Consider the following 26,910-nt stretch of genomic DNA (forward strand, 5'->3'; position numbering starts at 1 on the left):
ATAATAATAATAATAATAATAATAATAATAATAATAATAATAATAATAATAATAACCACAATCTAACTTGAAAGATATCTACAGCAGCTTAAGGGATGAAACTAAAATTAAATTCTAATAAATACCAGCAAATCAATATGAACCAGCATGTAAGCAGTAATCAATGAATCAAGGCAGGAACATGCGTGAAGATGAAAACAGAGCATGCTATGGTGAAAATATCAAATTAATAGATGAAAAATTAGTTGAACCTTAATGACTTTATTCAGTATTTGGTTTATCAAACAAAGCTCCAAATGAATAATTCGACAGTACAAGTCGCTCTGAATTGAAGACAAGACTTTCGACCGAAACTTCGACTAACGACCTTGGCTTTGAACCAAAGAGAAAACTCGACTTGACTTAGAAGCTATAGCTATTTTTATGTGGCTGTTTCGGAGGTGAGAATTTGGGTTTCAATGATGTTTTATGTTATTTTTCAGCTAGGTTTAAATGAAAAAAATTGCTGGAATTTAAGCTTGATTTCGTCGTGTTTTTGGAGGAGAAAGAAGCTGATGTTTGGGAGGTTTTTCAGCTGGGATTTGGGGTTGTTTTTTTTTAGGAGAAAGAAGCTGATATTTGGGAGGTTTTTCAACTGGTATTTGGGGCTGTTTAAGGTGGCATTTTCAGGTGTATTTGGGGTAGTTTAAAGCATGGTTTCTAGCAGCTTGGTGTTAATGGTGGAGATGAGAGGGGAAGAAAATAAGTTCAATCAGGAAGAAAAGAGGGCTTCGCTATTTTTTTGTTCTTCTCTCTATTATTTCAGATTTGTTCCTCCCTCTATTTCCCATATCTTGTTCTCCCCTCTGTTTTTTCCTTTTTCGTTTCTTTTTTTTTAACTTGTTGTGCAGCTTTTCTTTTAGCTTTAGGGTTTTTTCATGTGCTCCCTTTTACAGATCCCCCCTTTTTAATGGGGAAGGGAGTAGGTCATTTGGGTTGGGTTTTGGACAGATTTTGAGCATAATTGGGCCCTTTGAAATTGTTTTGGCCCACTTCTATTAAAAACCAATCAGCCCAACTTCTCTTTTCTTCTTCATTTTGATAATTAGACACCTAATTAACTAACCTAATATATAAAATTAAAATTATAAAATTAACCTATTTACTGACTTGTCTAACAATTAAACTAATTAAAGTGTAAATTAACAACTTATCTAACTAGTTGGACCTAGGTGTAAAGTGTAAATTGCCCGAGAACATGAACAGTTTTTGATCAAAGAAAAAGTAAGCAATTGTGAGCAAATTTTACCCGTTTGATACCCCAAGGGAAGCATTTTGGAACAGCTTGACCGAACCTTGCTTCGGAGGTTACCTACATATCCTTGGCCATAAAGGAATCGGGTCAGTATAGTTCTGGGAGAGTAATGGAATGATAAGTTTGCAAGTCGAGTGAGGTTCCGTCGAGGCTCCGGTCCGTGGTCCTATTATTACACCAAAATCAAAATCTGAAGGAACTAAACAAGCCTATCAGCTATGAGTTACAAGATTCTTATCTATAAGTCTTCCGAAACTTGATCTTAAGTTTTGAATGATTCTTTATGCAAACTTTTGATTTGAAACTTGATACTTACTTGCTGCAGGTGCTAGTTCATTTTTCTATGGCTTCATCTAATAAAAACGGGGAATGCAGTACTCATGACTTCAGTCGTGTCTTGAACAGTTCACATCTTTCATCTGTTTTTGCATTTTGGATTTACTTCTTTTCTTTTCTTTTTCTTTATTTTAGGTTGAGACTCTTCTTTTGGTTATCTCAAACCCCGTGCCTCTAGGTAAAACCTGCTCAGATACCAGAGCAAACAAACGAACGAAATTTTTTTGCCCCAGTTTTCACTAGAAACATTTCGTGAGTTTTTTGTAACAAAACTCTATACTACTTCATTATTGAAAGCAATAAAAGGTCGGAATGGGTGTACCCTGGAAAAATATGATTCTTTGGGAATGGTGTACCATGATTGTCTAAATAGTGCCTCAACTAAGAATCGGTGTACTTTATGTTGGGAAAATACGATGAGGAAATTGTGTACCCTGTACTGTTAAAGATACTAGGGAGGGGACACCCTATGTCTAAAAATAAAATTAACTAGAGAGTGGAAACCCTATGTTGGAAAAGAGACTAGGGAGTGGAGACCCTATGTCTAAAATAAAATTAACTAGGGAGTGGAGACCCTATGATGGAAAAGATACTAGGGAGTGGAGACTTTATGTCTACAATAAAATTAATTAGGGAGTGGAGACCCTATGTTGGAAAAGAGACTAGGTAGTGGAGACCTTATGTCTAAAATAAAATCAATTAGGGAGTAGAGACCCTATGTCTATAATAAAATCAACTAGGGAGTGGAGACCCTATGTTGGAAAAGGAGACTAGGGAGTGGATATCCTATGTCTAAAATAAAATCAATTAGCGAGTGAGATCTTATGTTGGAAAAGGATACTAGGGACTGGAGACCCTATATCTAAAAATAAAATCAACTAGAGAGTGGAGACCCTATGTTGAAAAAGAAGACTAGGAAGTGGAGACCGTATGACTAAAATAATATCAACTAGAGAGTGGAGACCCTATATTGGAAAAGAAGACTAGGGAGTGGAGACCTATGTCTAAAATAACATCAACTAGGGAATGGAGACCCTATGTTGGAAAAGAAGACTGAGGAGTGGAGACCTATGTCTAAAATAACATCAACTAGGGAATGGAGACCCTATGTTGGAAAAGAAGACTAAGGAGTGGAGACCCTATGTCTAAAATAAAATCAACTAGAGAGTGGAGACCCTATGTTGAAAAGAGACTAGGAAGTGGAGACTCTATATTTGAAATAAAATCAACTAGGGAGTGGAGACCATATGTTGGAAAAGAAGACTGGGGAGTGGAGACCTATGTCTAAAATAACATCAACTAGGGAATGGAGACCCTATGTTGGAAAAGAAGACTAAGGAGTGGAGACCCTATGTCTAAAATAAAATCAACTAGAGAGTGGAGACCCTATGTTGAAAAGAGACTAGGAAGTGGAGACTCTATATTTGAAATAAAATCAACTAGGGAGTGGAGACCCTATGTTAGAAAAGAGACTAGGAAGTGGAGACCCTATGTCTAACATAACATCAACTAGGGAGTGGAGACCCTATGTTGAAAAATGCAGCTAGGGATTGGAAACCCTATACTGGAGAAGAGACCGGGGAGTAGAGACCCTTTGTCTAAAATGAAATCAATTAGGGAATGGAGACCCTATGTTGGCAAATGCAACTAAGGAATGAAAATCCTATACTACCATGATTTTGAACTTTCTTTCTTTCCTTTCTTTTTTTTATTAAAAGAATGAGTAGAAATGCGGGGCTAAAATTTGGAGAAAACTTCCCTTTTTGGAGTTGTCTATTTTTTGCCTTCGGGCGGTTTTCCTTTGGTTGCTCCTACTTTTTACAAGGTTTCTTTTGGATTGCACCTGTTTCCTATTTTTCGAACAAAGAACAATTTGTCAATTCAAAATGGTGGTTGGTTTTGCAGCCTTTATTGTTTCAGTTATTTGATCTCGGCCGGACTTCTTTGATGATACTTTCAACTGGTTGTTTCATGAAATCCGATTTCATTTCTGTCCTCGGAGAACCCTTGGCTTTTCCAAAGCTTTACCGTGACAGTTAGTCGCGTAGGACTTAACCTTTTCAAGTTTATCTTGCCTTTGTGTGCATTTTAACTTTCTTTCTTCCAATTTTTAACTTCAAAACATTGGGGAATCCTTGGCTTTTCAAACCTTGCCAAGACGGTTAGTCACATGGGACTCAACCTTTTCAACTTCATTTCGCCCTTATAGGTACTTCAATTTGATTTCCTTCTTCTAAGAGTTTTTAAATTTTGAAGCATCGGCCTCCATGGTCAGTCGGGGTCAACTTGATGCCCCTACCGAAACTGGATGCCTTTTGACATATTAGCTTGTATCAAATGAGAACCCTATAAATCAGTCTTACCATTCTTTCTTTGTCTTAGTTCCGGAACAGAGTTAAACCGAAAGGGATTCAAAGAAAAATAATTAATGGAATGGATGATGAATTTAGACAAGAGGTATCCCTTTTGGGGAAGAGAAAGAAGGACTTATCTGGAGTACATATAGACTTTAATGAACATGACATGCCTCTTGGACTAGATGTCTGATCTGTGTAAACCGTCCAAATCTCAGAAATTCATCACAACTTTTGCCTCAAAATCGAGAAACCTTGCCCAAGACTGTGTCGATATCAGTGACTGTGAGGATCCTCTTTTCTATCAATGGCGCCCTTTGCGGGTTTTCACCAGCTGACCTCTCTCATTTCTCTTCTCACCGTCACCTTATAAAACTCTTTACGAGTTTTCACTAACAAGACTCTCTCATTTTAATTTCTTTACATACCATCGCCTTACGATACCCGTGAGGGTTTTCACCAATAAGACTCTCTCATTTGGTTGTATCAGATCCAAGTGGTTGTATCCTCCAATTCTTGAACATTCTCGTTAATTGTTGAAAGGACTTTGAAAAGGATTTGGGTGAAAAAAACTTGGATTGAACTACAATTTTGGAAAATTTCAGGCGAATCCATCGCCAAACCACTGTAACATCTGCCCCAGTTTCACTTTTAAAGTCTTGTTTTTTACTTTTTTTCAATAACACCTTCAGTTTCCAAAGAGGGTGATCAAAGAAAGGTAACCGGCTCAAAAGGGTTAGCAAAAAGGGTTAATGGTGTTTGAATAGCAAGAATGAAAGCCTTCATCATCCCAATCAGAGATTGCTAACACTGAGTAATGAGTCAAACATAGTACCTTTTGATCGCGTCTACTTGGACTGTTGTCATGGGGATATTTTCTTTGATATTTCCCAAGTAAAACACTCTCTTTTGACAGTACTCTCGTTACAATGTATGGACCTTTCCAATTTGGAGCCAATTTTCCTTTAACTTCTTCATGAGGTGGGACGATACGTCTCAGAATAAGTTGTCCTATTTCAAATTTCCTGGGTCGCACTTTCTTGTTATAGGCACTGGCCATTCTTTGTTGGTACAACTGCCCGTGACAAACAGCGGCCAATCATTTTCCAACAATCAGTGTCAATTGTTCCGATCGGTTCTTGACCGAATCTTTATCCTCAATCTCGGCTTCAACAATGATCCGAAGAGAGGGAATCTCATCTTTGTCCCAATTTTCTATTTATTTTCTTATAAGTCTTGTCTTCAAAGCATTCTGTTTATTGATTCATTATTTCGGGGTCTGACATCATTTTAGGATCTGGGCATGAAGTGTGCTAGCATGCCATATCATTAAAATCTGCATTTAACAGAACTGAAAAGAGAATAAGAAAAGTGACAAGATTAAGAAAAGAGACATTCCTGGACAATAAAATATTAATTTCATCTGATTTTTCTTTTAATTTTTAAAGATAGAAGGGTTTACGTCAGATAGTAAGAAAATAAAACTAAAACATCCGGATTACACCCTGAAATAATCCAGACGCAGAAAGGATAACAAGACCGGCTACCGAGACTCCTGTCTAACAGGGAACTTTCAGGTTTGACGATCGTTTTTTTGCTTTTCTTCTTGTCACAGCAATGGTTGCAATGGCCTTCAGTGCCAGATCAAATTTCCCATCATCACAGATCATTCCAACTATTGGCCCATTGGTGTGAGTAGGCAGAGGATTTTTCATCATATTAGGGGCCTCTTCATCTCTAAGAACTATTATCTTGACCTCGATGAGGTCTTCTAGTGCTCTTTTAAGAGTCTAACAGTCTTTAGTATCATGTCCCAGTGCTCCAGAGTGGTATTTGCATTTAGCATCAGCACGGCGCGAGGGGGACACGGGGTTCGGCCAGTTTGGGGCCACTGAATACAGCAGACCTATTCTGATTAGCTTTTGGAACAAGCTCGAGTATGATTCACTAATAGGGGTGAACTAATTATTTCTGAAAAGCTCTATTGGAAGAGGATTGTATTGGGGATCATTTGGTTGGGGATTATATGGACTTGATAGGAACGTGCATTTTTGGGAAGTAGAGCTTGATTTTATGTATAATGTTGTAGCCGCGTGTAAGGTTGTATGTTCATCACCGCATCGGAAGGCGGTGCCATGGCATAAGCAGCATTTTGATGGGGATAATAGTGTTGAGGAACCTTACGAAGCATATATGATTGGTTGAATGTCGCGCGGTCCCCCTTCGAGCTCGAAGCCATCATGACTCCCTCTTCTCTCCAATTTCTGTTCATCAAACCCTCCGAACCATTTTGAACGGCTGTGATATGGCCTTAAAGGCAGCATGACTTAAGATTCGGCCCGTTTTTAACCCATTTTCTACCATCTCCCCAATTTTGATAACCTTAGCGAACCACTTACCCATAACGGACATCATATTTTGGAAGTAGTCCGCCTCTTGGGCCTGTAGAAAGACAACAACCATTTCTGCTTCATCTATTGGAGGCTTTACCATGGTATCTTGCTCACACCATTTGACAGCATATTCATGGAAGCTTTCTGCGGTTTTCATTTTCAAATTGGACAAAGAGTTTCTGTCGGTAGCAATGTCCCCATTATACTGGAACTGGTGGACAACTGCTACCTTAAAGGCAGCATGACTCAAGATTTGGCTCGTTTTTAACCCATTTTTACCATCTCCCCAATTTTGATAGCCTCAGTGAATGACTTACCCATAACGGACATTATGTTCTAGAAGTAGTCCGCCTCTTGGGCCTGTAGAAAGACCGCAACCATTTTTGCTTCATCCATTAGACGCTTTACCCTGGTAGCTTGCTCATGCCATTTGACAGCATATTCACGGAAACTTTCCGCGGTTTTCATTTTCAAATTGGACAAAGAGTTTCTGTTGGGAGCAATGTCCACATTATACTGGAACTGGCGGACAACTGCTACCTTAAAGGCAGCATGACTCAAGATTTGGCTCGTTTTTAACCCATTTTTACCATCTCCCCAATTTTGATAGCCTCAGTGAATGACTTACCCATAACGGACATTATGTTATGGAAGTAGTCCGCCTCTTGGGCCTGTAGAAAGACCGCAACCATTTCTGCTTCATCCATTGGAGGCTTTACCCTGGTAGCTTGCTCATGCCATTTGACAACATATTCACGGAAACGTTCCGCGGTTTTTATTTTCAAATTGGACAAAGAGTTTCTGTTGGGAGCGATGTCCACAATATACTGGAACTGGCGGACAAAATCTCAGGCCATATCATCCCACACATGCCAATAGGTAATTTCTTCATACGTATACCACTCAGAAGCGATTCCAGTGAGGCTTTCTCCAAAATAGGCCATTAGCAGCTCCGTTTTTCTACCAGCACCCCTCAGCTGGTTTCAGTATAGTTTGAGATAAGCGATCGGGTCCCCGTGCCCATCGTACTTTTCAAATTTTGAAACCAGCAGGCAAGTGAACATGGGAAAACATACACAAGTCGGAATATGAGACACTCCTTTGGCCACTTAAGCCTTGTATGTTTTTTAGGCTTTGTTCCAGGCTTTTCATCTTCCAGCCATTTCCTCTTGCTCAGGATTCTTGACAACCCTTTCTTGCTCCACCGAGAAGTCATATTGCATTGGTTGAGTAAATGAGTATGAAGTCACATATGTTATTTCTGGTTGAAATTGTGGACCCTGAAAAGTGAATGTTGGAGGCTCAACATACGTACGTGGTATAGTTGGTTGTGTTGTGGTACAAATTGGTGCTGTAGAGAACATTGCTGGCAGTGCCTTTGAAGCCGGCACCTGGGGGCGAACCATAAAAGGCATTTCGGGACTGTTAAATGGCATTGGAGGGTATCCACACAGGATAAACGGATTGGGCACAGGGGCATTGGTAGTCTCACCTGGGGATCAACTCTGGGAACCCATAGAGTGCACTTGGCAGTTCCATACCATTAGACTAGGCTTCCCACATTTCTATCATGTGGAGACGCAATATCTTATTCTCTTCAGCAATTGCTAATTCTGGTTGTGGAATAGCCGATGCCGGGATATCCTGAGGATCGATAATTGGTGGATGACTGTCGGAGGCCATAAGAACCTTGCATTTAGATCTTGTGAAGAATGGATAAGAAGCCACATTACCAACAAAACCAACCACCTGAACAGCACTTGGCTAATTTGCACATACCACAACCTTGTTAGTTTTGAGACATTTAATATATAAGAAATCGCACGTTGGGATGTAATGCACCTAACAGTTAAACGTTTCTACCATGTGTTTGAACAGCTGTGTGTTTCATCCGAGTCATTAAATATCTCTTTTCACTCTGTACATCTTTTCTTTCATTTCCACTCTCTTTTTTTTTTTTATTTATGGATCTTTCACATCTTGATTTTTCTCTTTTTGTTGTTTTCGCTCTTTGTTTATCTTTGTTATTTTTGTCACTCTTTTCTTTCATTTTCACTTAATTTTTCTCTCTTTCTTTTTTTTCGATTTATTTTCACTCAATTTGTTTATTGCTATGATCGAATCCGAAGGTGATTACCTACGTATCATGATGCAGCATGAATCAGATCATGACGTAGTTCAGAAATACCGGGAACAAGGTAAATGAGCTAACTCTTTTTCTAATTTATTCAACATTTTCTTTTAATATGGAAATCATACCACAAAAGCTCCTAACAAGGAAAATATTTTGGATTTTGGATTTTGTTTTCTTCGAAATAAAGACTTCTAAAAATTCTTTTCTTTTGTTTTGAACTTTGGGAATTTCAATAGTTAAAAGAAAATACGTTTGTTTGAATTTCCATTCGTTTTCTCTTTTTCTAAAGAAGAAAGAAAATATTTTTGGATTTTGAATGTTGCCTCTGAATTTTCGAAAAAAGGACATTTAAGAAAATATTTCGAATTCCTGAGCTTTATTTTTAATTTACGAAAGTACTTCTGAAGAAAAGCAAAAATATTTTTGGACTTCAATTTTTTTTTTAATTTTTTATGACATTTACGAAAGAAAGACTTCTAAAGAAGAAAAAGAATATTTTTGAATTATTGTTTTTCATTTTTTTGAATTTTTGAGAAAATACTTCAAAATAAAGGAAACCCGTATTTTGGATTTTGATTTTTAATTGATTTTTTTATTTTATTTTTTTTTTTTTGTATGAAAGACTTCGGAAAGAAAGAATATATTTCTTGGGTTTAAAATCCTTTTTTAAAATTTTCTAAGGAAAGACTTCTAAAGAAGGAATTAAAGAAAATATTTTTGGATTTTTTTAAAAACTGGGGCCGGAACCGATGAGGTTTGCCTACGTATCTCACATCCGATGAGAATCAGACCCGCGTAGTTCAGTCAGAAGCGGGGAATATTTCAAAATCTTAGTCTATTTTTCAATACCTTTTGAGTAAAATCAGACACAGTTCGATTTTTCAACACAGGAATTTTATGAGAACCAAGTAAATTTCACTCTCTTATTCTCCCTCTCTTGTTTTTTTTTAAAAAAATTCTTATTCTAAAATCATGTCAACATACAAATCAGATCAAACAAATGTAAAAGTAGCACATAAGATGCATCAGGATGGTCTTTTTAGTTTCGGGTACACCTGTCCTAGATGGACTCAACCCCTGTATTGAGTCCCCAAAGTCAAATGCATGTGATGTAAGCAAACATACGTACTAGGGATCCGGCATGAGGCTATGTCATTCTAGGTTTGAATCCTGGGGTGTGTTGTGTTAGACCTAGCTTACCCGAGCGAACAACTTGAGCGGGGGGAGGGGGGAGCAACGTACCGGGAACCAAAATGTCATCTGGCTTTGTAACTTATATGATCCTCATTCTAAATTAGGGATATAACACTAACAGAAAAGAAGCCACGCGAATCGCACGCTTCCCAGAAGATATAGAAGACTCAGAGAGAAGAAGGATTTCGTAGCAATTTATATACAATTCACACAATATCAAAGCGGTAAAAAAAAAGCGGCATTTAGCACATTAGGCTCAAACACGTAAAAATCAAACAATCATGAAAGCCAATCATAACAGCTAATTCTGAACCATGAACTAGAGATTCTGGGTTCGATCCCCAGCAGAGTCGCCAAAGAAGGATAGGAAAAAAATTTCAATTAAAGTAACATTATTCAAAACGGGATTATTTATTTAATTAGAGTCGCCGCTTGGGATAATTATTAAGGTGTCCCAAGACATCGGTTTATTTTAGAATCCCAAATCGAAGAAATTGACTCTATTTTTTGGTCCGCGAACACAGAAGACGGGGTAAAAAATTTTGTTAACCTGGGAGAAGGTGTGAGGCACTCCCGAGTTCCGTGGTTTTAGCACGGTCGCTCAACTATTAATAATTGGCCTAATTATTTGATTTATTATATGTTTAAAACCTACTTTGTATTTTTACTTTCTAACCGCTTTTAATTATTTAATTAACCGCTTTTAGTATTTATGCTATTTATTTGAACAAGTCGTGTTGCCGCGAACTCATTTGTTTTTGTACATACTGTGAATCACGCCACGTGAAACGCACCCGCAATTTACAACATGTTTATTTTTATTCTTATTTGAAGTTATGGCCGAGTCACATGAAACGCATACTCGAATTGGGGTTTACGTATCGTGACCATGCCACGAAAATCGTACTCATGACCACGATGATTTATTAATCACGCCTAAAGCAAACTATAATGTTTACAAATTATTTCCTAAACTAGTGATTACTGTAAGGACAATAATTTATGGATGTTATTGTACAAAAGCATGAAATAGATTAATTAGGGAAAGGGAAGCTAGCTTTGTTATTATAAAGAAGAAATGGGCCGGTAGCATATTTACTACTTTGGGCCTTCACGAGATTAATTTGATTGGCCCAAGTCTAATTTTCAAAAATCAATCCATGGCCCATAGCAATTGGAACAACTCAAACTTACTGCATTTTCAAGTGGCCTAATTTTCCTAGCTAGTGGATGGCTCACAACCCTAACAGATTTTCTCATTCACTTCTACAATCGAATAATAATATGTGCATATTCATTAAACAAATTTATTAATTATTTTTAATCATGGTTTTATCACTAAATCTCATAAAAAATAGCAACAAAAATGTAATAAGAGAGTGTAAGCAAATAATACAATGACTAATAAAAGAGATCCAAGGAGTAAGCTTTATAGAATTGTCCCGACCGAATTTCTCACCCTCGGGAGTCGTGATGGCGCCTACTGGTGAAAGGTAGGCAAGCCAAATTATTCTAATTACTTAACCTTTTCCAGTTTTAAACCATTACCAGTGATGAGTAGATATCATACAAATAGCGGAAATAATAAAGCGGAAGACAAAATCTGATAATTTTACTTAATACAAACTGCGGAAGTCTAAATACAACTCTACCCAGAATTTAGTGTCATAATTTCACAGACTGTCTAAGATTACTACAAACAAATTCTGAATAAAAATACACAAATCTTTCTCTGAATGAGTAAAAACGAAAAAAGAAATGATAGAAGGAGACGCCAAGGCCCGCAGACGCCTGTAGGACTACCTCGGGTCGCATGTTGGACTGAAGGCAGCAACCTCACTGAGGTCCAAATATTCCGGTATCAGTATCTACACACAGTGTAGAGTATAGTATCAGAATAACCGACCCCATGTGCTGGTAAGTGCCTAGCCTAACTTCGGCAAAGTAGTGACGAGACTAGGACCAGACTACCAAATAAACCTGTGCAATTAAGTCATATACAGTGAAAAAATAAAAGCAAATAATTACAGTTAAAGATGGGAGGGGGAAAACATGCTTCGGGGAGTAATAGATAACAACAGAATATCAAGAGGAATATAAAGAAATCAAAATCCAATTACTAACAACGATAAGGAAAACAAATGCAGAATTCACTTTCATTTCACATCTTGTTGCAGGCGTGCAACCCGATCCCCTTTCATGTATCTCGTTGCAGGCGTGCAACCCGCTCCCATTTTATATATCTTATTGCAAGCGTGCAACCCCCTCCCATTTCATATATCTTGTTGCAGGCATACAACCCGCTCCCATTTCATATATTTTCGTGGCAGTGTACCACCCGATCCCATTTACAAATCAACAACAATCACAAAAGAATCCCGACAAGAGAACAAGAGTATAACAAAAATATCATGGCAAGGAAAATAATATTGTAAACAATAACATCCCGGCAAGGGAGACAATGTTATAACAATAATATCCCGACAAGGGAGACAATATCATAAACAATAACATCCCGACAAAGGAACCAACAATGATAATCAACATTTTAAGTATGAATAAATCTCAACGGAGTCACTACAATTACAACACTAGACTCACGGGCATGCTTGACACCGACGTATAGATACCTGTCACCATGCCTATACGTCGTACTCCACAATTAACACATAGCAAATACGACACAACTCTTAATCCCTCAATCTAAGGTTAGACCAAACACTTACCTCGATGCCACAAACACAATTCAAGCCTCAACTACCGCTCTACCTCTCGTTTCCACCACCAATTCGCTCATATCTAGCCACAAGTTACTTATTTATATCAATAAATACTAAATGAATCAATTCTAATGCATGAAAATAAGTTTTTCAATGTTTTTCCCAAAAAGTCAAAAATCGACCCGGGCCCACATGGTCAAAACCCGAGGTTTGAACCAAAACCTGATTACACATTCACCCACAAACCCAAATATATAATTTGTTTTGAAATCGGACCTCCAATCAAGGTCCAAATCCCAAAATTTTGAAAAACCTAAGGTCTACCCAAAACACCAAATTCCCCCATGAAAACCTTTGATTTTGAGTTGAAATCATGAGAAAAGAAGTTAAAGATTAATTAAAATGAGTTAGAGATGACTTACAATCGATTTGGAAGAGTACTTGTCTTTGAAAAATCGCCCAAAGGTGTTTAAGTTTTGAAAGGGTTTGAAAAAATGAAAGATTTTCTGCTAAGTTATGAATTTGCAGATCGCAGATGTCGCAATTGCGACTAGGGTTTGCAATTGCGAACCCTTCAGAAGGCTGTCATCTTCGCATTTGCGAAGATTTTTATCGTATTTGCGACTACCTCATATTTCCGAGGGGTTCACATTTGCGAGGAAGACGTCGCATTTGCGACTTGGGTCTTCCGCATTTGCGACCCGGCCTTCCCAGGCCTTCTTTCGCATTTGCGATGCTTTATTCGCATTTGCAATCTCGCATTTGTGAGCCAGGCTTCGCAAATGCGAAGCCTGCATACCTGCTTATTAGAAATTCGTAAGTGCAAATTTCACTCGGTGGCCTATCCAAAACTCACCTGAGCCCTCGGGGCTCAAAACCAAACATGCACACCAACCTAAAAACATCGTACGGACTTGCTCGTGCAATCAAATCCTCAAAATAACATCAATAACTATGAATTTACCATCAAAATCAAAGGAAATCTCATGAACTTTTTCAAAGTTACAAATTTTACAACTAAGGTTTTGAATCACGTCATTTCAAGTCCATTTCTTACCAAATTTTATAGGCTCAACTTAAATCACATTTAAGACCTGTACCGGGCTCCGGAACCAAAATACGGGCCCCATATCATCAAATTCCAAACAAATTTCATTTCCAAAACTCATATATATTCCAGAAAATAATTTTCTTTAAAAATTCATTTCTCGGGTTTGAGACCTCGAAATTTGATTCCGGGCATACGCCCAAGTCCCATATTTTCCTACGGACCCCCCGGGACCGTCAAATCACGGGTCTGTTTACCCAAAATGTTGACCAAAGTCAACTTAAATTCATTTTTAAGGCAAAATTTATCATTTTTCACAGATTTTCATATAATGGCTTTCCGGATACGCGCTCGAACTATGCACGCAAATCGAGGTAAGATAGGAAGAGGTTTTTAAGACCTGGGAACATAGAATTTATTTCTAAAACAAGTGATGACCTTTTGGGGCATCACATTCTCCACCTCTAAAGCAACCATTCGTCCTCGAACGAACATAAGAATGAAATACCTGAGTAGGAGAAAAGATGGGGATAACGGCTCTACATATCAGACTCGGACTCCCATGTCGATTCCTCAACAGGCTGACCTCTCCACTGAACACGAATAGAAGGGAAACTCTTCGATCTCAACTGACGAGCTTGCTGGTCTAGAATAGCTACTGGCTCCTCCTCATAGGACAAGTCCTTGTCCAACTGGACAGTGCTGAAATCTAACACGTGGGATGGATCGTCGTGATACTTTCGAAGCTTGGACACATGAAATACTGGATGCATGGCTGATAAGCTCGGTGGCAACGCAAGTCTGTAAGTCACCTCTCCCACTCGATTAAAAATGTTAAACGGGCCAATGAACCTAGGGCTAAGCTTGCCCCTCTTCCCAAATCTCATCACGCCCTTCATAGACGACACCCGAAGCAACACCCGCTCACCGACCATGAATGCCAAATCATGAACTTTACGGTTGGCATAACTCTTTTGCCTGGACTGAGCTGTACAAAGCCTATCCTTAATGATCCTGACCTTGTCCAAAGCGTCCTGTACTAGATCCGTACCCAACAACCGAGCCTCTCTCAGCTCAAACCATCCAACCGGCGACCGATACCGCCTACCATATAAAGCCTCATAAGGAGCCATCTGGATGCTCGACTAGTAGCTGTTGTTGTAAGCAAACTCCGCTAAAGGCAAGAACTGATCCCACGAGCCTCCAAAGTCAATGACACAAGCTCGGAGCATATCCTCCAAAATTTGAATAGTGCGCTCGGACTGCCCGTCTGTCTGAGGATTGTCACACCTCTTTTTTTCACACACAACCCTATTACGTAGTTGAGTTAGAAGATTTTTTCCAACTAAAGTGACATTTTGAAAAGGGATTATTTATTTGGAGTCGCCACTTGGAATTGAATTTTGGTATTTCAAGTCACCTTTTATTTGAATCCCCTTTCAAAAGGAAGGTTTGACTCTTAACTTAAGATCTACGAAAACAGAAGACTGAGTACGGAATTCTGTTAACCGACGGGAAGGTGTAAGGCATCCCTCGAGTCTCGTGGTTCTAGCACGGTCACTTTTATTGACTATTGTAAGGCTTAAATCAAATTTTGGATATTCTTGTATTTTGTTGGGTTTTTTCTTTTTCCTATTACCACTTAATTTGTAATTTATTAATTATTTGGACCCAGATACGATACCCACACAAGGTATTTCTTTGAAGTTGGATATTAAACCAAGGTACGGAATGTACACATAGTTAAAATATAATTATTTTGAATTTAAAAGTATCCAGGCGCGGAAATGCGCACCTGACCCTTTTATTACTTAAGCGTATCAATCCAAGGTTTGGAAATGAACTCATGGGCTAATATTTAAAATACATTTAAAAAATTTCTAGCATTTTAGAGTATTTAATTTCTAAGCTTAAGATTATTGTGAGGCTATAATTTATGGATACCATTTTGGAGGAAATAATATAATCTAGTTATTAAGCTAATGAGCCAAAGGACAATTTGTGCTTTCAATGTACGTAATTCTAGTGAAATGCACATCTGAAAATTTGAGAACGAATAAGGATAGCGACATTAAAAGCAAAAGAATGTCGACACATCGCCAAGACTTTATTAACTCATCTTTGTTCAACAAAACAAGATTTGAAAGATTCGAACTTCTGCTCATGTTCCAAATAATATGCAACTTGAAATTTCAATTATAAAGAACTAAAGATAAACAGATTTTTAAGAACTACAGAAGTAATCCACAAGCCAAACTAGCAAGATAATCAAGTGACAAAAATCAATATCACAATGAATAAACTTCACAAGTTTCATGATTCAAACGATATATTCACATATATAGCAATCAAAAACTTAAACGAGTAGAAGGATGAACTTCAATGGAGAAAATTTCTTTCATCCTAATAGCGAATCTTCAACGTCGGATTACAATGAAAAACGGCTACAAACTTGAAAGCGAGCAGGACGTTGACTGTAGCTATCAGGGGCGGATCTACATGCTAATTTTGGGTACTCAAGCACCCATTATCTTTGACAAGATTTAGTAAATTTGTATAGGTAATTATAAAAATATTTAGGTAAATATTGATTGAGCACCCACAACTAAACTCTTTTTTCCTCTTCTTTCAAATTTTTTATCAGTTAGCACCCACGACTTTAAAATCCTGGATCCGCCACTGGTAGCTATACCATACGACCTCGCTAACTCGACCGCGAAACTACACCTACGACCTCGACGGAACTTGAACTCGAAAATGCTGCTGAGTTATTTAGAAAAGAGGACTGTTTTAAGGTATTTTCATGTGGTTGTTTGGCTTGTTTTCTGGGTCTGGTTGGGGTGTCTTGCGGGTGGAGAAGAGGGCCTATTTTGCTGGGTTTAGAGTAGTGTTAATGAAGAATTTGCGGCTGCTTCTATGGCTGGATTTATGGAGAAAAAAATGGTCGCTCCTCCTCTTTGTGTGAATTGTGTGAACTATATATAGTGCCAGAAAATTGGTTCCTTTGAAGGGTGTGAGAACGTGTACTAATGGAACGTGTGAGTGTGTGTGCAATGTGAGTGAGAGACGTGCAAAGTGGGGGGAGTTAGGGAAATGAGAGATTGGGGATCATGGGATGACGGAAATATTCTTTCTTTTTTTTTTTTTTAGATAAAATTTGCTACAAAACTTTGGAAAAGTTACGGGTGTTTCAAATTTTAATTGTTAGCTTTTTTTTTGTCTTTTCTTTTAGAAGTAATATTCAATAAAAACACTAGGAAAAAATATTAATTAACTAACTCTAGGTTTACAAAAATATATATAAGATAGTGAAATATTTACATATAATTTAATGACACTAAAAAAAACACCGTAGTTTATTCAAAATTCTAATTAAAAGAAATCATATATATATATATATATATATATATATTGTAAATTTTTATTTTCTCTTTACAAATGGAAATATATATATATATATATATATATATATATATATATATATATATATATATATATATTATACTAAAAGAAAATATTTACACTAAAATAGAATAGAATTTGGGCGTGGTAAAAAATTAGGTGTTCACAAGGTTGAAATGATGTGCTCAACTCAACCCGTGTGCCCAACTCCCGCTGAACTGCTCTCTAGAAATGTGAGGTAAACTGCGTACCTCAGTCCGAAATGATAGACACGGGCACACCATGAAGACGAACAATCTCCCAGATATAGATCTCAGGTAACCTCTCGGAAGAATAGGAGACTGCCACAGGAATGAAATGTGCTGACTTGGTCAGCCTATCAACAATAACCCACACTACATTGAACTTCCTCTGAGTCCGTGGGAGTCTTACAACAAAGTATATGGTGATACGCTCCCACTTCCACTCAGGAATCTCAACCTTCTGGAACAAACCACCAAGGCTCTGATGCTCCTACTTAACCTGCTGACAATTCAAACACCAAGCCACATATGCAACAATATCCTTCTTCATCCTCCTCCACCAATAATATTGCTGCAAATCCAGATACATCTTAACGGCGCCCGGATGAATAGAGTACCGGGAACTATGGGTCTCCTCTTAACTCTCGCAGCCCATCCACATTTGGTACACAAACTCTACCCTGCAGTCTCAAAACTCTATCATCACCTAATGTAACCTACTTGGCACCACCATGCTGCACTGTGTCCCTAAGGACACACAAATGAGAATCATCATACTGTCGAGCTCGGATACGCTCCAATAAAGAGGAACGAGTGACTGTGCAAGCTAACACACTGCTGGGCTCAAAAACATCCAACCTCACGAACGGATTGGCCAAAGCCTGAACATCCAAAGCAAGTGGTCTCTCACCAACCGGAATATACGCTAAACTGCCCATACTGGCTGACTTTCTACTCAAAGAATCGACCACCATATTGGCCTTTCCCGGATGATATAAGATGGTGATATCATAGTCTTTCAATAGCTTCAACCACCTTCTCTGCCTCAAATTTAGCTCCTTTTGCTTGAACAAGTACTGCAGACTCATGTGTTCCGTGAATACCTCACATGACACGCCATACAGATAATGCCTCCAAATCTTCAACGCGTGAACAATGGCTGCTAACTCCAAATCATGAAATGAATAATTCTTCTCATGAATCTTCAACTGACGCAAAGCATAAGCAATGACCTTGCCATCCTACATCAACACCGCAACAAGTCCAATATGATATGCATCACAATAAACTGTATAAGGCCTTGAACCTGTGGGCAAAACCAACACTGGTGCCATTGTCAAAGCTATCTTGAGCTTCTTAAAGCTCGTCTCACACTCGTCCGACCACCTGAACTAGGCACCCTTCTGGGTCAACCTGGTCATCGGGGCTGCAATAGACGAAAACCCCTCTACAAACCGACGATAATAGCATGCCAAATCTATGAAACTCCAGATCTTTGTAGCTGATGCTGGTCTAGGTCAGTTCTTGACTGCCTCTATCTTCTTCGGATCTACCTGAATACCCTCTGCTGATCCCACATGACCCAAGAATGCAACTGAACTTAACCAGAACTCACAATTCGAAAACTTAGCATACAACTGACTATCTCTCAAAGTCTGGAGAACCACTCTCAGATGTTGCTCATGCTCCTCCCGGCTGCGGGAATAGATCAAAATATCATCAATGAAGACTATCACGAACAAATCCAAGTAAGGCCTGAACACTCAGTTCATCAAATCCATAAAAGCTGCTGGGGCGTTTATCAACCCAAATAACATCACCAAAAACTCATAATGCTAGTACCGAGTGCGGAAAGCTGTCTTAGGGACATAGGATGCCCTAATCCTAAACTAATGGTAGCTAGATCTCAAGTCAATCTTCGAAAATACCTTGGCACCCTGAAGCTGATCAAACAAATCCTCAATCCTCGGCAATGGATACTTATTCTTGATTGTAACCTTGTTCAACTGCCGGTAATCTATACACATTCTCATCGATCAATCCTTCTTCTTAACAAACAACACTGGTGCAACCCAAGTTGAAACACTAGGCCTAATGAAGCCCTTATCAAGCAAGTCTTGCAACTACTCCTTCAACTCGTTCAACTCAGGCGGGTCCATATGATGCGGCAGAATAGAAATGGGCTGAGTGCTCGGAGCCAAATCAATGCAGAAGTCAATATACCTGTCGGGTGTCATACCCGGCAGGTTTGAAGGAAATATCTCAGGAAACTCATGAACAACAGGCACAAAATCAATAGAAGGAACCTCGGCACTAGAATCACGAACATATGCCAAATAAGCCAAACACCCCTTCTCGACCATACGCCGAGCCTTCATATATGAAATAACACTACAGGTAGAATGACCAGGAGTCCCTCTCCACTCTAAACGAGGTAAACCCGGAAAGGCTAAGGTCATAGTCTTGGCATGACAGTCCAAGATAGCGTGGTAAGGTGATAACTAGTCCATCCCCAATATGACATCAAAATCAACCATATCCAAAAGTAACAAATCTACACGAGTCTCAAGACCCCTAATCACAACTATACATGAACTATGGACACGATCTACCACAATAGAATCACCCACCGGTGTAGACACATATACAGGAACACTCAAGGAATTACTAGGCATGCCAAGATATGCTGCAAAATAAGATGACACATAGGAGTATGTAGACCCTAGATCAAATAGAACTGAAGCATCTCTACTACAAACCAGAACAGTACCTGTAATAATTACATCGGAAGCCTCAGCCTAAGGCCTGGCTGGAAGAGCATAACATCGGGGTTGGGCCCTACCATTCTGAACTACCTCTCTGGGATAGCCTCCTGCTGGCTGGCCTCCACCTCTAGTGGCCTGAGCTCCACCTCTAATACCTCTACCCCCACCTCTAGCACCTCTACCTCTATCTCTAGCTGGCTGGGTGGGCGGTGGAACACTCGGTGCCTGAACCATGGCACGAGAACCCTGGTGCTAAGAACTGCTCAGTTCTCGAGGGCAATATCTAGCAATGTGCCTCGTGTCGCCACAAGTAAAACAAGCCCTCGACTACTGGGTTTGACGACCCTGAAAACTCTGAAGCGGAGGTGTATTGATAGGAGCTGGCGGTGCACTATTGGACTGCTGATCAGAATACTGCATGTAAGAATAACGACCACCTGGGGCACCGTGAGAAGCCTGAAGTGCTCACTGAAAAGGCCTGGGAGAATGGCCCCTACCAAAAGAATCCCTGCCTGAGGCACCCCTGAACCTGCTCGAATGACGAGGCCTCTTGTCAGACCCCTGACCACCTCCCTGCGATAGAACCATCTCAACTCTCCTGGCCACATTGGCCGCCTCCTGAAAAGAAATCTCACTCCCCGTCTCCTTAGCCATCTGCAGTCGAATAGGCTGAATGAGTCCCTCAATGAACCTCTTCACTCTCTCTCTCTGTGGGAAGTATAAGAAGAGCATGACGGGCCAAATCAATAAATCTGGTCTCGTACTGAGTATTAGTCACAGAACCCTGTTAGAGACGCTCAAACTGCCTCCGATAGTTCTCCCTCTGAGTGATAGGGAGAAACTTCTCCAGAAATAACTGAGAAAATTGCTCCCAAGTCAAAGCTGGTGACCTGGCTGGTCTAGCCAAACAATAATCTCTCTACCAAGTCTTGGCGGAGCCAGACAAGCGAAAAGTAGCAAAGTCAGCCCCATTGGTCTCCATTATCCCCATGTTCCTGAGAACCTCATGACAGTTGTCTAAATAATCCTGAGGATCCTCAGACGATGCACCGCTGAATGTAGTAGTAGAGAGCTTGGTGAACTTGTCCAATCTCCACAAGGCATCAGTAGACATAGCTGCTCCATCACCGGTCTGAGCTACCACACCCGGCTAAACTGATCCAATTAGCTGATATGCTAGAGTCTGAAACTAGGGAGCCATCTACTCCGGAGTGCGAGTAGCAAGAGTCTGGGCTCCTCCTCCAGTTGGTGCTACAGGAAGCAAGCTTGCCCAGGTGGCACTCTCCATAAGGCCCACTAGACGGACCAGAGCATCCTGGAGTACTGGGTAGCAATAAACCCTTCTGGGACCTGAGTTGGGTCCACCAGAACTATCTGGGCCGGAACCTCATCATAAACCTCAACCTGAGGTTCAGCCGCTGGTGCTGCTGCTCTGGGCTGAGCTTTGCCCCTGTCTTGGCCTCTAGCATGGCCTCGACCTCGCCCTCTGCCCTCGTGGGAGCTGCTGGTGGGGGCTCGGGTTGCTGATCAGTGGATGAGGAAGCGCGTGTTCTCGCCATCTGCGAATGAACATAGTAGAAATTCAATTAGCATCGAGAAACCAAACCACACGATAGGAAAGAATAGATATGAAGTTTTTCCTAACTCTGTAACTTCTAGGGGATAAATACAGACGTCTCTGTACCAATCCCTCAGACTCTACTAAGCTTGTCTGTGAATTGTAAGACCTAAGCAACCTAGAACTCTGATACCAACTTGTCACGACCTGGATTTTCCACCCTCGAGAGTCGTGATGGCGCCTACTGGTGAAAGCTAGGAAAGCTAAATTATTCTAATTACTTAACCTTTTCTGTTTTTAAACCATTACCAGTGATGAGTAGATATCATACAAATAGCGAAAATAATAATGCGGAAGACAAAATCTTCAGCTACTAGAATACTTAAGTTCAGCAATTACAAATAAAAATTTCAGCAAATAGCGAACAAATCTTCAGCACTAGAATGCTTAAGTTCATCAATTACAAACAAAAACTTCAGCACACTTGGTTCAACAATTTTTGCTACTTCAGGCCCGTCTACTAGAATGCTGAAGTTTGTATGATTGTCTTTGCTACTTCAGGCCCGTATGCTGAAGTTACGCGAAAACGTGGGTACGCTTACAATTTTTTTTATAAAGCAGGTACAAGTTAAAACGTGACCCAACAAATGGGTATAAATGCAAATGCCTCGATCCCTATTGTTTGTGAACATTTGGTCCATTGGAAGAAACCCAAAGTATTGGGAGAGCCCATTGGAGTTTCGGCCCGAAAGATTGACAGAGCCCAAAAAGGGTAGCCCAATAGATGCAAAAGGGCATTGCTTTGAGTTGTTGCCCTTCGGGACTGGACCGAAGAGGTTGTCCTAGCATGCTTATAGCCACGAGAGAGATACTTGTTGTGCTTACAACTAGGGGTGTCAATGGTTCGGTTCGACCGATTATTTTATAAAATTAGTATCATATTAATTTTTTGATTATTCTATTGTCTATAACCAAAATTAGACTTTTTAAAACCGTCCCAATCATATCGGTTTCTCTTCGGTATCGGTATGGTTCGGTTAATTTTTGGTATTTTTTTAAATGTCATGTAAAAGTCACTAGTAAAAATAAAATGCAATAACATATGTACTTTTATAGAACTGAATTAGCAAAATTCTCTATACTTTTTTACTATTTAAAGGATGATGAAATTAAGAACAAAAAAGATGGTCAGGGTATAGATCCATTAACCATTCTACAACAATGTAAAAAAAAATTAAGCAAAGACAAAGAATAGATAAATTACACGAGTGAAAAGATATTAACTAAGTTGAGACTCAAGAATAAGGTCTATAGAAGATTAAATATTCAAAAAAAGTTAAATCATACGAAATGAAACATATTTAATACATTGTATTTTGCTACTCATAATCGCTAGAATATCTTGTGTTTTGCTAGTGAATATGAGGGAAATAGTTTAGTTTTAGCATGAGTTGGGAATTAGGATTTTGAGTTTAATTACTTGTTGACTTGTAATTATGTTCATAATTCCAAGGCCCACGAAAAAAATTAATGCTTTATTATTTTTAAACTTAACATATAATATATTTTTCACATATAAATTTATTTGGTGTGGTTCGGTATTTTTTTGATTTATTTTTATAAATAAAAAAATCTACTCTCATTATCGATGCGGTTATAAATTTCTAAAAAAAATCTACGATTTTATTAAAAAGAAACCTAAAAATCGGTTTAGTCGGTTTTATGGCACCCTACTTACAACCAATATTCAGTGCCTTGAGTGGAAAGCCATGGATCTGAGTGGAGAGATATTACGTAATGGAGTTGATATGACGGAACGACCTGGACTAACAACTCCAAGCATGACGTGCCATCTGGAAGTCTACTTATTATGATCAATCATCTGTAGTAATTTTAAATTTTTTTCGTATTGTAATACTGTCAGTTTAAAGTTACTTAATCTGGAAAATCATTAAGTTGGCTTACTATATAGCAGGGGCGGCATAAGGGTAAGGCAAATGAAGCCATTGCCTTAGCCCCCAAAATATTAAGGCCACAATTTACCTTTATTATCAAATTTAATTTTTTCTCGTCTATGCACTCATGTTTTTTTATATTTCTAATGACTTCACTTTCAAATTTTAACTTAATTTCTTTGAATTGGCTATTTCTTTTCACATTATTGATCCATCAATTAAAAACTAATTTTTGTTGTTCATCATCACGCGTTGTACATTTACCACGGCCAAAGTCCTAGGCCTCTTTGTATCTCATTATTATATGGATTTTACAAAAAAAAAAAAAAAAGTAATAGCCCAGTCCACTAGTGGTATTGTTCGCTCTGGGCCTAGGCCCTTACGGGTTTAAAATGCGTCACTAGGGTCTAAGGCTTGTTAACTTATACATCCAACATCCCTCTTGTGTTTTGCCGATGTGAGACTCTGTCTGAAATTTGGGTGTTACTTACACCCTCTCTTATGAACTCTGATCCATCGTCGGCAAGGCTGACACAAAACTGGTTCTGATATCATCTGTAACGGCTCAAACCGCTAGTGATAGCGTCCGCTCTGAGGCCCTCACGGGTTTAAAACGCATCACTAGGGTCTAAGGCTTATTAACTTATATACACAACATCCCTCTTGTATTTTGCCGATGTGAGACTCTGTCTAAAATCTGGGTGTTACAAAAAAATTAAGGTCTTTTTAGTTTGTTTTGGCTTTAGGCCACAAAATCGGTTGAGCCGCGCCTGCTATATAGAGTTGGACTTGAGAAGTATTGATTAGTAATGTTCGAGGATTAAGGACATGCTCTTTAATGAACCCATTGGATTCTTAATTGTTTCATGTTAAGTTCCTTCAAGAAGGAAGTTTCATCGTCGTCACATGAGTAATTCTAACTAACTCCTCTGGAAATAATAGAAGTTTCTCTTTCTTAAGAATACCTTTTATACTTGGGTTCCTATCTGTACATTAAATTCTTTTTGCAATCATTTAACTAATACACTGTTAAGAGTGGGAAGGTTTATACCTAATCCATCTCCTCAACTCCTCTCATATACCCTATGAAAGTATCCAATTTCCCTCCATTTTTTTAGCACATATATATACTCTCATTGACGTTCTTGCTATTCATCAATTTCATTCCAGATAATCATTTCTCAAGCATATCAGAAACCAGAGAACCTCTCTTTTCCATATTTCTTTCATTAACCAATGGCAACTCACAAATGCATCAAGCCTTTTCAAATTAAATTCATCATCTCATCCTTACTCATTCTAGCTCTTGCAATAACATTTGCCACAGCAGGTCGAATCCTTGACGAGGAAGTGGCCACCCCAACTGTAGCACCAGAAGATCCTGATACAACTCAGGCACCAGTTTCTGTCGCAACTGTGGGTACTGGTGCAGCTGCTGGGGTTACAGGTATTAGTTAGAGATAATAGAATTTTAGTTACTTAATTATATACTCTCTTTGTCCCAATTTATGTGACATTTTTGGGACGTTTATATACTTAATTATATACTTAATTATGTGACGTTTCTCGAGATTCAAACAATGTAAGTTTTTACAAACATTTTAAAATGTATTTTTTATTATATTGACACTAAAACAATTGCAATTTAAAGTATTTTTTATATGGTTTTTTTAATATATATATAAATTTTAATATTAAAATATTAAGATGATCTAATCCAATTTAACTTTAACGATTTGTTAAATTGACTGTCGAGAAGTTTTATTATTTTGTAGCAGATCCCGCAGCACCTGCTGCTGCAGCAGGAGTTGGTGCTGCAGCAGCAGGCGGAGTTGGTGCTGGAGATGATCACACATTTTCCTTCTTCATGCACGATATACTTGGAGGATCAAATCCTTCAGCTATAGCTGTTACTGGAATTGTAACCAACCCTGCAACAAGCGGTCAAGTTCCTTTCGCAAAGCCTAACGGTGCAGTTTTAGCAGTAGACAATGGTGTCCCTACTAACAATGCCAACAGCGGAATTATCAGCAACAACAACGTCCCTTTCCTTACTGGCCTTAGCGGAATTACGTCAAACGTTGTTAATCAAAACAACGGTAACAACATCATCGGTGGAGGTTATGGTTTACCAGCAATAAATTTGCAGCAATTAGGATCAGGAATTAGTTTCCAGAAGTTGATGTTTGGGACATTGACAGTATTTGATGATGAACTGACCGAAGGGCACGAGCTTAATTCGGGTTTAATAGGGAAAGCACAAGGATTTTATGTTGCTAGTTCAGAAGATGGGTTGAGTCACACAATGGCATTTACTGTGATGTTTAAGAGTGGAAGTTATGCTGATAGCCTTAGTTTCTTTGGTGTTCACAGAATGGGAGTTTCAGAATCACATCTTGCTGTTATGGCTGGTACTGGAAAGTATGTAAATGCTAAGGGATTTGCTACTGTTAAGACTTTTCCAGCTACAAACCGGGTTCAAGAGACAGATGGTGTGCAAACTGTGCTGCTTATTACTGTGTATCTTGCTTATTAGTGTATTTTTGAGTTATTTGTAATTCTGGTGTGCTTTGCTCAGTGATTGGTTGACAAGATTTGTAACTTTGTGCTCTTGAAAATTTGATTTAAGCTCCAATGTGGATTCCTCTGTTTTCCTTTTCTCAATGAAGTAATTGACTAATTTTTCTACATGCCTGATCCTTTATATATATGGTATCTGTGATGAGCCACCAACCAGCATTGGTTAGAGTTTAAGTTGTACCTATTGATGATGTAAAAAATATAGTTACGCAGTTAGATCACTTGTAAGATAATAACATTAAAAACTCTTTCCTCTTTTTAGTGTGTATATTAAATCCTTATATTAACTATTAGTGCAGTCCTACCTTAAATAAAGAGAAGGAGCAAAAAAGTGAATTATTTGGGAAAAGGGAAAACGAGAAAATAAAGATTTGAATGAAATTAGAAAAGAATTCGGGTGGGAATACTATTACAATTCTTCCAAATCAATTAAGGGAGGGGGGGGGGGGGGTAAAATAACTGAAAAATGCAAAGCGAAATAAGAAGAGAAAAAAAGAATTCAAGGTTGTGTCCTAATGGTCAATGAAGTGAGTTGAGAATTTAAGGTTTCAAGTTCAAATCTCAACGAGACCAAAATTCTAGGTAAATTTTTCTTTCCAACTCGTGAAAGATAAAGTTATCTGATATATGTTGTTGGTAACGGATAGCGATAAAAGAATAAGAAAAAGACAGATTAATCTTTTAACGGGAATGTTATGGAATGGGTAGATGAGAATAAATTGTTTGGGTAATAGTGAATTTCCTAAAAAATTTAACCCCGGGTCTTAGGTGAATTCAGATATTCAGTAGCAAGTAATCAAAATATGTTTTCCAATCCTCCTTTTTTTTTTCCTTTTATATTATTGTGATATTTGAGTCGAATATCAAGTTTATATTTTTTTGTGAAAAAAAAGTATACAACACGTTATTTTTTCAGACTTTATGCTTTTTGAACTATAAACTATTTGTTAGCAATTAAGTAATTGTTCTAAGATAGAACAAGTGTTTTAGGTAAAGAGTGCGTTGGGAATACACAACTTGTAATATTATAATATTTGCCCCATAAATTAAAATCTTGTGTGTGCACTGCATTTATACTGAAATTGTTTAAGAAGAAGAAGAAGAGCAGAAAGGTACAGACCGAGTAGAGAAGAAGAGGAAGAAGACGGAAGACA

The 26,910-nt window shown here is 38.6% G+C and overlaps 1 protein-coding gene across 2 annotated transcripts; it reads left to right on the forward strand.

Annotated features, from left to right (window-relative positions):
* The first annotated feature begins 24,312 nt into the window (after positions 1-24,312).
* Positions 24,313-25,864, forward strand: LOC107831915 (dirigent protein 25-like). 2 transcript variants are annotated; one of them, XM_016659712.2, is made up of 2 exons: positions 24,313-24,623; positions 24,952-25,864. In XM_016659712.2, exons 1-2 carry the CDS (start codon positions 24,413-24,415, stop codon positions 25,710-25,712), a joined length of 972 nt encoding a protein of 323 aa, XP_016515198.2. In that variant the 5' UTR covers positions 24,313-24,412; the 3' UTR covers positions 25,713-25,864. The 2 variants fall into 2 exon arrangements, with proteins under 2 accessions (XP_016515198.2, XP_016515199.2); XM_016659713.2 differs by having other exon boundaries at positions 24,955-25,864.
* Positions 25,865-26,910: the final 1,046 nt, after the last annotated feature.

Source organism: Nicotiana tabacum, chromosome 8, assembly GCF_000715075.1.
Source record: "Nicotiana tabacum cultivar K326 chromosome 8, ASM71507v2, whole genome shotgun sequence".
Taxonomy (NCBI): domain Eukaryota; kingdom Viridiplantae; phylum Streptophyta; class Magnoliopsida; order Solanales; family Solanaceae; genus Nicotiana; species Nicotiana tabacum.